Source organism: Musca domestica, unplaced genomic scaffold, assembly GCF_030504385.1.
Source record: "Musca domestica strain aabys unplaced genomic scaffold, Musca_domestica.polishedcontigs.V.1.1 9, whole genome shotgun sequence".
Classification (NCBI taxonomy): domain Eukaryota; kingdom Metazoa; phylum Arthropoda; class Insecta; order Diptera; family Muscidae; genus Musca; species Musca domestica.
Window position 1 is genome coordinate 20,785,866 of NW_026712435.1, and position 14,328 is coordinate 20,800,193.

At 35.5% G+C, this 14,328-nt stretch overlaps 1 protein-coding gene across 9 annotated transcripts in view; it reads right to left on the reverse strand.

Moving 5' to 3' along the window:
• Positions 1–14,328, reverse strand: part of LOC131806823 (putative uncharacterized protein DDB_G0277255) — a 153,895-nt gene that overhangs the window by 92,430 nt on the left and 47,137 nt on the right. For 8 of the 9 annotated variants that reach the window (XM_059131556.1, XM_059131558.1, XM_059131557.1 and 5 more), the window contains exon 2: positions 8,892–9,928. In XM_059131556.1, the coding sequence (XP_058987539.1) occupies positions 8,892–9,845 (954 nt within the window). In that variant the 5' untranslated portion in view covers positions 9,846–9,928. Of the gene's footprint in view, positions 1–6,082; positions 6,870–8,891; positions 9,929–14,328 lie in introns of those variants that run through there. The other variant, XM_059131564.1, reaches the window with a different exon arrangement.

A 14,328-nucleotide genomic window follows, 5' to 3' on the forward strand; every position in this document is an offset into this window, starting at 1 on the left:
CTGGAATAATTTTAACAGCTGTCGGACGAGTGGCTTAGAAATGACAGCAGTCTGAATTTGGTTGCAGTTTTTTCATCTCACCCTGTATATTTCCATCTCCAAACTTGATCTAAGTTTGACAATAGTATTGCAATGTACCAAGTTTGGATCAAATCTGAATTTTTGAGGCGCACCAGACAAACACCCCTACATCTACTCCAAATGTCTTGAAACGGATTTGCTCCAAAGTAACCTAGGGTATAAAATCGTTATTTCGATGGAGCTGCCATATAGTTAAGTGTATAAAAAATGCACATCTCGAATTCGAAACAATTTCATTGAAATATCTGAATTCATTAAATCATGAATATGTTCCATATAGGGAGGACTTTTATATGGGGCTATAGGAAAAAGAGGGCCATATAGACTAGGTCTACCAGACGGATTAGTACTCATTAAGAACTTCAAGAATCATATATCAAAAAAGACGGTTGAAAAAAGTGACTCAAATCATAAATGTACCGTATATTCGGGAGTACTTTACATAGCGTTTATACGATATCGTGCCCCTTTTCGGATGTAACCTGACTAGATTATAATGATGGATAGAAAGATATGGTTTAATTATATAGAATTTTACGCTGATCACGAATATGTGGATATAACATTGTTGGGAATATGGTGGTTATTTGGAAGACTTACAAGCGGAATGACAAATCCGCACATTCCGATTTCAAGCATTTTCAAAGAATTAACTTTAAATAAGCTTTATGTTTTGTAACTGATTGAAATTATCTGTTCCTCAAAATTCCAAAATTTTCGTAGACAGAGGGCATTTGTTCACAGAAAGTTATAATAGGTTTACCATCGTATAATAAATATTTACTGGGATTTTTATCGAGATGGTTACATTTTACTTTTGTCATAAGTTTTAGCTACCGGACCGAATTCGCCTCCGGGAGTTGAAAGAGAAACATTTTATTTCTTATTATTTTTTTTACAAATGAATATATTTATTACCTCAGACGATGTATAAACCATTACGTTGTTGCTTGATATTATACAATTAATGGAGATAGGTACTATAGAGTGAGTTTTCCAATATAAATACTCATTTATATATATATATGTGCACTTATGTGTACCAGCCCGTGTAGACTATAACTTTAAACGACACAGTGGCGACTCACGTCAACCGCCGCAGCAAAACATTGATGACTAACAGAGTAGAAACGATAAAACGACCCAAAACATCGGAACTTCGTCTGAACATATGGTGGAACCCATTCTCGCCGCTCTGCAGCCGCAAAATGCGGCAATAAACAAACCAAAACAACAGAAACTCGCAATCCACACACACGTAAGTAAACAGGGAAACAAAACAAAATAAAAACGAATACAAAATAATAATTCCAACGTCGTAGTCGGTAGAATGTAGAAATAAACACACATGTCATCTTTAGGGGATAATAACAACAAAGTATGCACTTGACACAATCCACATTCGTGGAAGTGGAAAGCAATTGAATATCCTTTTTGTGTATACCAAGAGAAGATGTTGAACATTTTGCAGGATAAAAGTATCAGACGTACGCACAGAGCCACACACACACACCTCTTTTTCACAAAAATGTGTAACGGTGTAGGAATTGCACAAGAGTAGGCCCAATAAATGTTGGGCTCTAAAAACTAGATATTTTCATTTTTTATGATAGTCCGTTTTTCTGTCCGTCGATTGAAATCAAATTAGAGGTCACAAGAAAATAACATATTGTATGATTGGTATTAAAAATTGAAAATAATATACCGCACTACTTTCTTATACCGTATGTATAATATTTGTCCTCCGTTTGTAACTCCTCGAAGTAAGCATTTTATACCCCAGAAGTAAGCATTTTATACCCTATCTTGCTTCCTAACGAAATGGAGCAGGCTAATGAAATTTTACGAAAATGTATTTTAGATATGTAGAATTTTTCGTACTGAAAATAGACCATATGGCCGATTTCGTATAGCTTACATCACCGACGTAGCCAGGGGTGGGGACCACGGGGCACGGGCGGCTTTGAAATGGTAGATTTGTATGCCTCTGAAATGGTTTCGAAAAGCATTTAGGACAACTTTACCGCCCGCTAAAAGGTCCTTTTGGGATTTTAGTAATATATTTCAATCGAAATTCCAGTGGACGGACTTCCACAGACTGTTTCTAATTGTGGTGTAGATCCCACCTAACTGTACATGCCGACTCCAGTGTTTCGATTATTGTGTCCATATATTTAACGGAATTTTATATTATATATATAATTTTTAATATAAAATTCCGTTAAATATATGGACACAATAATCGAAACCAGAATACCGTTGGTACAGAGTAAATAACAAATCGGATGAACAATATATATGGGAGCTATTGCTATATCTGAACTGATTTCTACCAAATTTTGCTTATTTCTTGACTTCTAGTACCAAATCCCATCCCATTCGTACTAATATTATTTGGTGTACAATAAAAAGCTAGTCGGACGAAGATATATATGCTGTATCTAATCTTTCACCGATTATCCAATTTTAATAGGGTTCGCCCTTGGGCCAAACAAAGACAAAGATAACAAACAATCATTGTAAAAGCTACCGTGAAATAATATCCAATTTTTAAAGATCATGCGACTAATACGTTTAAACTATCACGCTATATTTAGTATATATATTTAGGCAATTTAAGTTCGTAAATGGGGCGTGTCTGTTTACGTTTTCGTATAGCCCCCATATAACAGTACCTCTCAATATTCCGTATTTTTCATCTGAATTGTTTCAAATTTATCATTTGAAGATCTTAATGGGTGCTACAGCCTATGATAAAAAAATACATATGCAGGCCTACGTCCTTGTATATCACCCATATCACAATACCTTACAATAATCGCTATTTTTATAATTTTAGAGAAATTATAGACCAGAATTGTTTCAAATGTCGTATTTGAAGTACGAAATGGCTACTACAATCGAGGAGAGAAAATTGTCTATGCAGTTCCTCGTCTTCGTATAGTCGCCATAAAACAGTATCTCCCTTTATTCCGCATTATTCAAAGGAATTGTTTGAAATTTCGTACTTGAAGTTCGGAATCGGCACTACAGCCTATGCCAAAAAAATACTTATGCCGGTCCACGTCTTCGTATAGGCCATTATTACGGTTTTCATTTATGCGGTATTTTTCGAAATTGGCTTCAACATTTTCAAGTTGCTTCCAAGTTGTGGAGGGTTTTAAAAGTTCGGCCCGCCCGAACATAGCTGCTTTTTAACTTGTTTTTGGAACTTTATTATAGCTTATAAAAAATCACTCTTTACTTTGGGACTTATTTTACTTACTTATTTTATCTATAAATATAAAGGAGTAGTGAGATAACTGACTGACTGAATGTGAATCAACGCCCAGGCGAAATGGCTAAAGAAAGATTATTGAAATTTTTCACCAAAGCCAGTCTTCGTGCCATAAAGCTAGGATTTTGAAATACGTACTAAAAGGATACGAAGAGTCCTAAAAATTAAATACTAAAATTATATACTTTGAGCTGCAATTCTGAAATCTGGAATGAGCGTCACTGTTGGAGTGCAGGAGAGGTGTACCCAGAGGGTGTTTGAAAATTCAAACTATGAAGTTTCGAAAAGTTCGAAAATGGTACCCTATTTCTAAAATGATACAATTTGGTATTTTGTGAATGAACATAGCTAAATTTGGTACGAAAATAAATTTTGGAATGTAAATTTGAAATATTGTTTTGGAGAGCTGTAATATGAGTGCGAACTCTACTAACTGGTACTACATTTTGAACACATTGAATCAAGCTGAAATTTTGAAATTTTATATTGGAGTGCCCGAAAATTGCTATATTGTACTATATTTAGTACAATTTGGTATTGATTAAGCAGATAGTGCTTAAATTCTGAAATTTTAGTATTGGGATCGCTTGTCATGTGTAGCCTGGACATATGAAGGTGTTTTCGGAAATGTGTATTATAATTGTACGAAAAGTACTGAATGGTACAATTTTGGTATTGGGTGAAGGGATAGAGGTAAATTTCTGAAATTTGATATTTAGATTACTTATGGTATTTGCGTTTGATATTTGGCGGTGTTTTGGAAATGTGTTCTATAATTGTACGAAAAGTACTAAATTTAGAGTTGGATGAAAGAATGAAATCCTGAAATTTGATATGGATGTCACTGTTTGTGTCTGTGGTTGAGAGAAGCAGCTGGTTTTGATATGAGTACTAGAACTGTACTAAATAGTATTAACTCATGGTAATGGGGGAAATTACAGAGTTGAAATATGAATTAGAGATATGGAGATTATATTGAAAACTCATACTTTCACTGTATGAAAATAATTACATGCTACTATGTTTTCTATTGGGTGAAGGGATACATCTGAAATCTTGAATTTTTTATATTGAGCCCACTGTTGTCTCAAGGGTTTACATAAGGAGACGTTGAAAAAGTTTTGGACTGAAAGTGTAATGTGTGTCCATTGTGCAAAGTTTTTACTTATATCCTCCTCGAAAAACTTCAAAATGAAAGACTTTGACTTTCTGGTGTAAAAAGTAAACATTTTCCGATTATTCTTTCCGAAAAATATATGAATCCACGTATGGGAAATATCGAATGGAAATACGTTAGCGTTTCAAGTACAAATCTTATAGTTTTGATCTTAAAAAAGTAAAAAAAACATCAGTCGGTTTTGCCGACAGACCTGTATCCTAAGCCTTACTTTGAGTGTTTGGTTTTTTAAAATCTTGAACCCTATGGGGGGCAGTACCAGAAGAAATAGTCCGATCTCTACCATCTTTATAACAGATCTTGTGTTGATGGAAATATTGAGATGTATAATTCTGAATGGGATCGGATGTTAAATTCGTGTTTTATGAGCTTCATGGATATTCAAAATTTTGACCCTTTGTGGGAGAGGTACCAGAAGGAAAGGACCGATATATCCCATCTTTACAAGAGATCTTGTGTTAGAAATGTGTGCAATATAAAGAGAACTTGATGCTTATTTTGGATTTTGGTTATTCAAAACTTTGACCCTTTGTGTGGGAGGTACCAGAAGAAAAGGTCCAATCTCTACCGCCTTTATAACAGATCCTGTGTTAATAGAAATATTCAGATGTTCCAAGTCTAAATGGAATCGGATGTCTATTTCGCGTTTTGTGAGCTTCATGTGTGTTCAAAATGTCGACCTTTTGTGGGGGAGGTACCAGAAGGTTTGGAGCGATATTTTCCATCTTAACACCAGACCTTGGGTTAACAATATTATTGGGATGTGTGAAATTTGAAGACAATCGGACTCTTACATCACATTTTATAAGAGTTTTAATTATTCAAAATTTTGACCCTTTGTGGGGGTGGTACTTGATAGAGTGGACCGATATTATCCATTTTCGCACCGCACCTAACACTGACGCAAATATTTGAATTTGTAAAGTTGGAGCAAAATCGGATTATCGTTTTTCTTTCTGTGTAGAAAATATATTTTTTGAAAATTTCGACATTTTGTGGGGGAGGTATCAGAAGGAGTGGACCGATATGGCACATCTCCGAACGCGATCTAGGTTTGACAAAAATATTACGATGTACCAAGTTTGGACCAAATCATATACTCCCTTCGAGTGTTATCGTGCGCACCAGCCAGCCAGACAGACGGACGGACATCGCTAGAACGACTCGAAATGCCTGAAACGGATTTGGTCTAAAACTGTTATTTTGACCGTATCAAATGATATATACCCTCTCTATCCATATGACTGAGGGTATAAAAACAAGTCCATTATTTTTTACACACTGCTAATGTAAAAAAAACTTTTAGTTATCATGCCTTGGTAAATACTTATACCCCACTTAGAAGTTTGGATGTAATTCATGAAGGCCCGACAGTAGGCAACATAAACCTCAAATACTACAGACGCACATAAATACTTTAAATCTGCCCCGTCTGAAATATGACAAACGCAATAAAATTAAGGATACTTTTTATCTTTCAAAATGGTTTTTTTATCAGCTGATTAAATATCTTTCAAGTGTATTAAATAGTTGTTGTATATTATTACCATATTGTCCTCTGAATCGAAATTTGCTGTCAATTCTAGAACTTCAATGTCGTTATCATTGAGTAAATTTTGGCTTTGCTGTTGATGCTTTAAATCGAACTCCTCGTATTCTTCTAGATCGATGACGAGGTTTTCACATTCATCCATCTTGTAGGTTGCGTATTAATCGTCGAGCCCCCTGTTTAGGTGGGCCAGGTTGTATTGAATTTTCAACTTTGCTACGTTTGCTTCACAAATACACACAAATTTACAAGCTCTCTTAAGGGAGTTTTTTTTTGTTATTTTCTTTAAATTTATTAACTTTTCTTTATTTGTATTAACTCTTATTTAACAATTATAAATTGAGCACTTCTTTTTCTTTGCTTCTTCTTCGAAAAAGGTCCTTGAATAAAGGACAATCATTTTCATGTTTAAGTGACTTTTTCTTTGTATTTCAGATACTCTTTTCCGGTTTGGCAATAGCTTGACAGATTTTCTTCTGCTAATTCACTTTATTTAATTAGAATTATTTACTGCTTCCGTTATTGGTTTAAACAAATTTGCTTTTATTTTGTTGTTTCTTTTCTTTTTTTCTATTGGTTTTCTTCAACAATGAACTAGTCCGATTGTTTAAATTGCGAATGAATGAAAAATGTCTGTGACACTGGAAATTTTTGGGTTTTCATGGCATTGCAATTCGTGTGGATGTTATGACTTTCCCATAGGACATGCGCAGTGACAATAAAAACAAACAATTAATTGGGAGATACCGAAATACCCAGTGCTAGCTATTTGGGGGTTGTTTTAAGGTCTATTGTTATGTCCCAGCGACATCTGGTAAAGGATACAACACATTAAGGTTAGTGTCCTTAATAAGTTTGAGGGTGCCCTGCAGGATGTTGAAAATGAACTCAGTAGTTTAATACTCTAACACTGTTATCGACAAAAATTGGTAAAATTAAATCACAAACGGTTCACATAAAAAAGGAATAATAAAGGATATTAGCTGTGTCCGGTGACCTTCCCAATAAGATTTATGAAAATATGATAATATGTCAAAAATCAAACAGACGACTTTAGTAAGAATGAAAAGCTGTTCTCGTAATTGCTGTGCGCCAAGATATATGTAATTAATTGGGAAAGTCTATGGAATAGAATTTTGAAATTCTATTTTTGGATATTTCAAACTATTACTTATCCTTTTTTTCTATAAATGTGGTTTTTGTTAACATGGTCTTAGATCTTACTCGATATACAGGGTGATATGAAAAAACCAAAGCCAACTTCAGACTGATATCATTTCTAAGCCACTCGTCCGACAGCTGTTAAAATTATTCCAGTGACGGCTCATTATATTGTTTACAAGCGTACAAAAGCATTTTGATGAGTATTTTAAAGAAAAAAAGTTATTCGTGATTTAATTCAAGCGTGATAATGTGATTTCTTTATATTTGGCTGGAAAACCACAAGTGGCTATCGTTAGAACACTTCAGCATTTAAATGTGAATAAATCTTTTGTGTCTCGTACCATCACTCGGTAGCGTAGCCCGACGTCAAGGAAGTGGACGAAAGAAAACAGCAACATCAGCAGAAATGGTTCGAAAAGTAAAGAAGCGATTTGATCGAAACCCGCTTCGCAGTGGCCGAAAAATTACTTGTGAGCTGAACATATCGCAAATATTGAAAAAATGAGCTCAGTTACCCTGAGAAATTGAAGTTCCAAAAAGTGCAAGTACTTACACCGCAACAGAAGGAAAATAGACTCAAAAGAGCTAAAGAGTCGCTTCGCTTGGCCGAAAGTGGTGAACTGCCGAATTTGATTTTCTCCAAGTTCAATTCAAGAGAATTGAGATAGAATTGAGATAGGTAGATTCGCAGAAGGCAAATTCGTAAATGGACTATATCGATCCACGTTTTCGTATAGCCCCCATATAACGATACCTTCCGATGTTCGGTATTTTCATGATTTTGACGATAATATTCATCGGAATTGCTTCAAATTTCATATTTGAAGTCCGTAATTGATATTACAGGTGGCGCAAAAGTAATCCTCCTATCAGAAAATGCTATACAATTTACAATTGGCCTCTAATTATCTTAATTACAGCCAAAAAGTATTGGTATGTCTGTCAAGTACATATCCATGTACAAGGTGGCGCAAAAGTAAACTGCCGATGTTTTTTGGCTGTAATTAAGACATTAGGGTAAAATCGTAAAATTTATAGAATTTTCTGATTGGAGGATTACAACTTATGACAGATAGTCTATGCAGGTCCAGGTATTCTTATACCCACATATAACGATTTTCATATAATATGTATTCTTCTAAGAATTTCTTTTAAATTTTTTCGAGTTCCTTTCAAATGGTGGAGGGTATTAAAAGTTCTGCCGGCCGAACGTTGGTGCTGTTTTACTTGTTCCAATTAGTAGCCTATCTTTCAAATTAATTTTTACATATTTATATAAGTTTGAGATTTAGATTAGATTTGATTTAGTTTTGGGGAAAAGGACAAAAATCCGTATTATCTACAATCGAAGGATTTAAATCCTCATATAGATGAAAACGACCTATCAATAACAGTCAATTCTAACACCTTCATAAAAATTCTTCTTAATTTTCCTTTCTAATTCCACAATTATTCGAAATTTAGTTTTAATTGATGAAATATTTTCAATAGAAACTACTTTTGCGGTAGATTTAATGAAACCTAATTGGGATTTGTGTGCAATTAAATGAAATTGTAGTTATATTCTTTAGTTTCATATTGAACGAGTTCAGGCGATGGTTATGCAAAGTGTATATTCGCAAATGCATATTTCTTCTACTTACCTTTGCACTTTGTTCCGTGGAATTTTCGGCGTCCTCGACGTAATTGTATTCTTTTGATTTCTTCAATTTCTTCTTAGAACTGTTTATCCGTTTTGCGGGACATTCCTGCTCCTGCTCCTCCCGATGTTGATTTCGGTTGGCCATGGCCAAGACAGCTTGTTGTGTGGTGTCATCGTCTTGTGCGCCACGATGAGGACGATGATGATGATGATAGAGGAGTAGTTCCGTCAAGTTTTGTGGTACATCAACGAAATAATTATTGTTGTTAGTACTTTGGCGGTGGTGGTGGTTATTATTGGCAAGGTTGGTGATATTGTTATTGTTGCTGTCGCCATTGTTGTCGATGATACTCATTGTGGCGAAATATTTATTTGTAAGCGAATCGCTGTGATGGCAAGAGTCTCCAGACCCAACAATTGCAATTGTAGTATAACTACTGTCATCGTCCACAACAGACTCTATGACGTCTCCATAGTCATTACAGTCGTCATTTCGTTGGGCCGCATTGTTGTCGTCGTCATTATCATCGGCAACGTTGTTTTCAAATGCATCATTGCTCTTGTTGGGCAGTCGGTACACAGCCGTTCCATGGTCCGGTGAATGTAAACAAGTGTTTTCGTGGTTATTTTCTTGTTGCGATGAAAGATGCCAAACTTGTTGTCCGTCCGCATCCAGTGCAATGTGTTCGCATCTGTGTGCCTGTAGAAGATGCCCCTTGGCCTTTGGCCCGACGTCTGCTCTATGGACGACAACCACCTCGCCACTGCCATTTGATGGTGCACAAGCATCGTTGACAGCAAAGTACTCGCATAATTGATTCCTATGCTTGTCCTTAAGTGCAATATACTCTGAACTTTCGTTGAATTTACTTAAAATATGGCTGGCTGTTGCCAAATCTTTTTCAGATAATGCTATCGTAAGAGATGTTGGATTTTTCGATATACACTTGCCCATAGGTGATAACTATTTGTTGTTGTTATTGTTGCTAGTGGATATGTTCAAGTATTTGAAGATGATAACGATGCTGGCAATGATGCCTGAAAGGTAAGAAAAAGAAAAAAAAGAACTTAATCTAAAAATGTTTGGATAATGTTAGAGGTGTCACCCATGAATATATCTTCCAAAGGTGGTTGTGGACTATACACAAATACACTTGTTTTTTGTTGTCATTACAAAGTAAGTCAACCGTGGTATGTTACAACATACACAATCACATGTGGAAATGACGAACAGAGGTCAATCTCACGGACTTAATTTTTAGCCTTATTAAACTACTTTGCTAAATGCCTTGTGGAATTTACTTTTTATCTGGCGGAAGAATCCCGTTTAGTGAATATCAACGAATTTTGATAAAATAACTGAGTTATCAACAAATTTTCAGAAGCCACTGCAAATTTGCAAAATGAATTGTTAAATGCACCGTGAGGGTGAGATGAAAAAACTGCAACCAATTTTAAACTTATGTCATTTCTAAGCCACTCGTCCGACAGCTGTTAAAATTATTCCAGTGGCAGCTCATTATATTGTTTACAAGCGTACTAAAGCATTTTGATGAGAATCTTCCAGAAAAAAAGTTATTCGTGATGGAATTCAAGTGTGATAGTGTGATTTCTTTATATTAGGCTGGAAAACCACAAGTGGCTATAGTTAGAGCACTCCAGCATTTAAATGTGAATAAATCTTTTGTGTCTCGTACCATAGCTCGTTACCGCGATACTGGTAGCGTAGCCCGACGTCAAGGAAGTGGACAGAAGAAGACAGCCACATCAGCAGAAATGGTTCGAAAAGTAAAGAAGCGACTTGATCGAAACCCGCGTCGTAGTGGCCGAAAAATAGCTTGTGAGCTGAGCATATCGCAGTATTCAATTCGGCAAATTATTGAAATTCCAAAAAGTCCAAGAACTTACACCGCAACAGAAACAATAGACTTAAAAGAGCTAACGAGTTGCTTCGCTTGGCCAAAAGTGGTGAACTGCCGAATTTGGTTTTCTCCGATCAGAAAACATCATCAAAATACCGAATATAGGGAGGATATTATATGGGGCTATACCAAAACGTGGACCTGCACAGGCAATTTTCTGTCATAGGTTGTAGTGTCCATTACAAACTTCAAATACCAAATTTGAAAAAATTCCGATGAATAATGCCGCTAAAATCATCAAAATACCGAATATCGGGAGGTACCGTTATATGAGGGCTATACGATGACGTAGACGGACAACTTTCAGTCATAGGCTTTAGCATCCATTACGAACATCAAATACCAAATTTAAAATAATTCCGGTAAATAGTGTCGCTAAAATCATCAAAATACCGAATATGGGGAGATACCGTTACATAGGGGCTATAAGAAAACGTGAACCTGTACAGACAATTTTCTGTCATAGGTCTTCAAATACCAAATTTGAAACAATTCCGATGAATAATGCCTCTAAAATCATCAAAATACCGAATATCGTGAGGTACCGTTGTATGGTGGCTATACCAAAACGTGGACCTACATCCCCCATTTTCAACACCAAGAGACCTGCTGGCAAAATATACATTTGAGTAAAATATTATCAACCTACTTAATTTCGTTCGAAAGCTAGAGTGATTTCCACAGACGGATAGACGGACATCGAGAAGGAAGCGAGATATACCCATAATTACCTTTGAGGATCTTCATAGAATCACTTTCTGAGTCGATTTATGCGTGTCAGTCCGTCCCTCCGTTCGTTCATGTATTCTAGTGAGATGATTTTTTTTTTTTTTTGGCCCAAGAACGAACCCTATTGAAATTGGTGATAATCGGTTCAAATTTATACCTATACCTTCAACCGATTTCTGATTAATTGTACACCACTGTCAGTCAAAATGACGCAAGTACATCAAACTTGATGGAAATCGGTTCAGATCGGTTCGGCCTAAAAGCTAGTGCTTCCAATTTTGGTTAAAATCGATTCAGATATAGCTATAGCTCCTATAAATATATTTCATCCGACTTGGTTTTATAGTCCCTCACATGCGTATTATGCACTCCACAACAACGATATTTGATACCGGGTATCAAATACTGCTCCAAAAAACATTTACCAAATTTGATCGAGATCGATTCAGATTTTTATATAGCTTCAATATACATCTTCATCCGATTTTACGGTTATTGCTCATCATATATGTAATTTCAGCCCAACATGAAGAGATTTTTTTCATATTTAACAGAATTTTACCATTTGGTGAAACTCGGTCCGGTGTATCTATTGCTCCAATAAATATTTTTTTAATATATTCCTTATCGAAGTCATATCGTGCACTATACAGCTATTTTTTGTATCTTCTTCATGGAGCTCTACTAAAAACACATAGTGGTGTAGCCGGCCCCACCTATATACTTTTATCATAACTTAGAAATTAGTCACCCGATCCTATCGAAATGGTCACAAATAATTGTCAAGGATTTCAAAAGTGGACAAAATTTATATGCAAATCATCTGCTGAAATTTTAAAACAACTACAAAAATATTTTGAATAGTGTAGATTTCAACAATTTACTTCACTACCTCAAATAGCTCCCCCACAATCTCGTCTTTTTAGGTTTGCATAGGAATTTGGTATTGAACATGATACGCAAGAGTATTCATTGCATTTTTTTTTTTTTTTTTTTTCTTTTTTTGGTTATTGCGGTTGATCTTAAAATGTTTTCTTTTTGGCTAATAAACTATGGCTCTTAAAGACGGTATCGTATCGTATCGTATCGCATCAGTGTCAGGTCTGTTGCTGCCGCAGCTACTACCACATCTTGCCCTTCTCGACAGGAAAAGTTAAGTTTACTTAGCACAAATGTTATTTCGATGTAAGATATTGCTCCGATTCAATTCAGTGCCAAAAGCATGCAATGCCTTGAGTATCAATGTTAGCGTCTCACAAATTGCTTCGTCTGTTGAGTTTTGTGGCTTTTTGGCTGCCGCTGTCGATGTTGTTATTGAACAATTGATAAGAATGCCATATATGTACATCGATGTCGATACATACCTACGTACGTTCATACTGTGTGCTGTGTTCTGTACGTAAGCCGGTGAGTATTGATGCACTTTGAACTGCTATTATTTTTCTTGTTGTATGCCAAACACTTGGAATTGTTTAATTTTGAATTTTGTGCACAATACGATTTGAGAACGAAAAATTGTTTTCCTTTTCGAAGCAGGCATAAACAATATAATCATTGCTTATAATCGGAGATTTGAAAAACAATCTAAGAATAACTGTATTACAGTAATTAAATGTTCAGTGGAATGGGTTTTTCTATGAATCATATTGCAATGGCATTTTCGCAATTTAATTTTCAGTAACAAAATTAGTGAAAATTTTACTCTGGGAAATTTATTTTAGTTTTTAGCTATTGGATTCCAACTCAACAGAGTGTATGAAACCACCTTTTAGAGTCTACAATCGCTATACCGTTGCAGGCCCACCTAATACCCAACGTTCTATATAAAAATATTCACCTTCCCCGCCATAGTGAAATATTTTGTACTCCAGTAGTCCTCAAATGCGCATGGTCCATATCTTCAGAGCCACCAAAGAAACTCTTAATAAAATATTATAATTTTTCTAAATTTAGTATTTTTTGTTCCAAATATTTATACTTTTTCCAGGACATCTTAAAAGACTAAGATTAAGTAGTGTTGACACGTTCCTTCCTCTTCCAATTTTTTTGAAAATTTCGGGTTAAGATTCTTTGGAACCCGGGAATTTTAGGTTATAGCGTCTTCGGCAATATTATTGATAAGAATACTGGATTATTTTCTTTTTTATACCCTCCACCGCACATAATAGGGAGGGTATACTAAATTCGTTATTCCTGACCTGACAAAGTATGTATATTCTTGATGTTCGCTTGTTGTAATCACGCTAGAGTCAAAACGAATTAAACATCCCAAAACAAGAACATCCCAAAAACGCCGTTCTCAGCAGTTGGGCATGGCTCGGTCCACTTTACAACGGATTATTCGCATTGATTTGCATTTGTTCCCGTACAAAATTCAATTGACGCAAAGAATGTTGCCTGCGGACAAGCCTCGTCGATTGGAATGGGCCCAAAGAGTCATGGGTCCGTCGAATATGGGCAACCCTGCATATGCAGATTCATGTCTTCGTATAGACCTCGTGCAACGATACCTCGGTATTTTGATAGTCGATATTTTGATAATTTTAGCGACATTATTACCTACGTCCTCGTATAGCCCCCATATAACGGTTTTCATTTGAACGTTCTTTTAGTGTTTGACCAGACAAAGGACAACTCTACTTGTAATACAGGGTGAGATAAAAAAGCTTCAACAAAGTCGAACGCCATAATTTTTAAATTTCTTTTCTTAATTTTTATTGAATGAAAGCAAAAACTGTCGAAAAATAGCATCAATTTTTAGAATAAGTTTAGTTCAAATTGGTCACC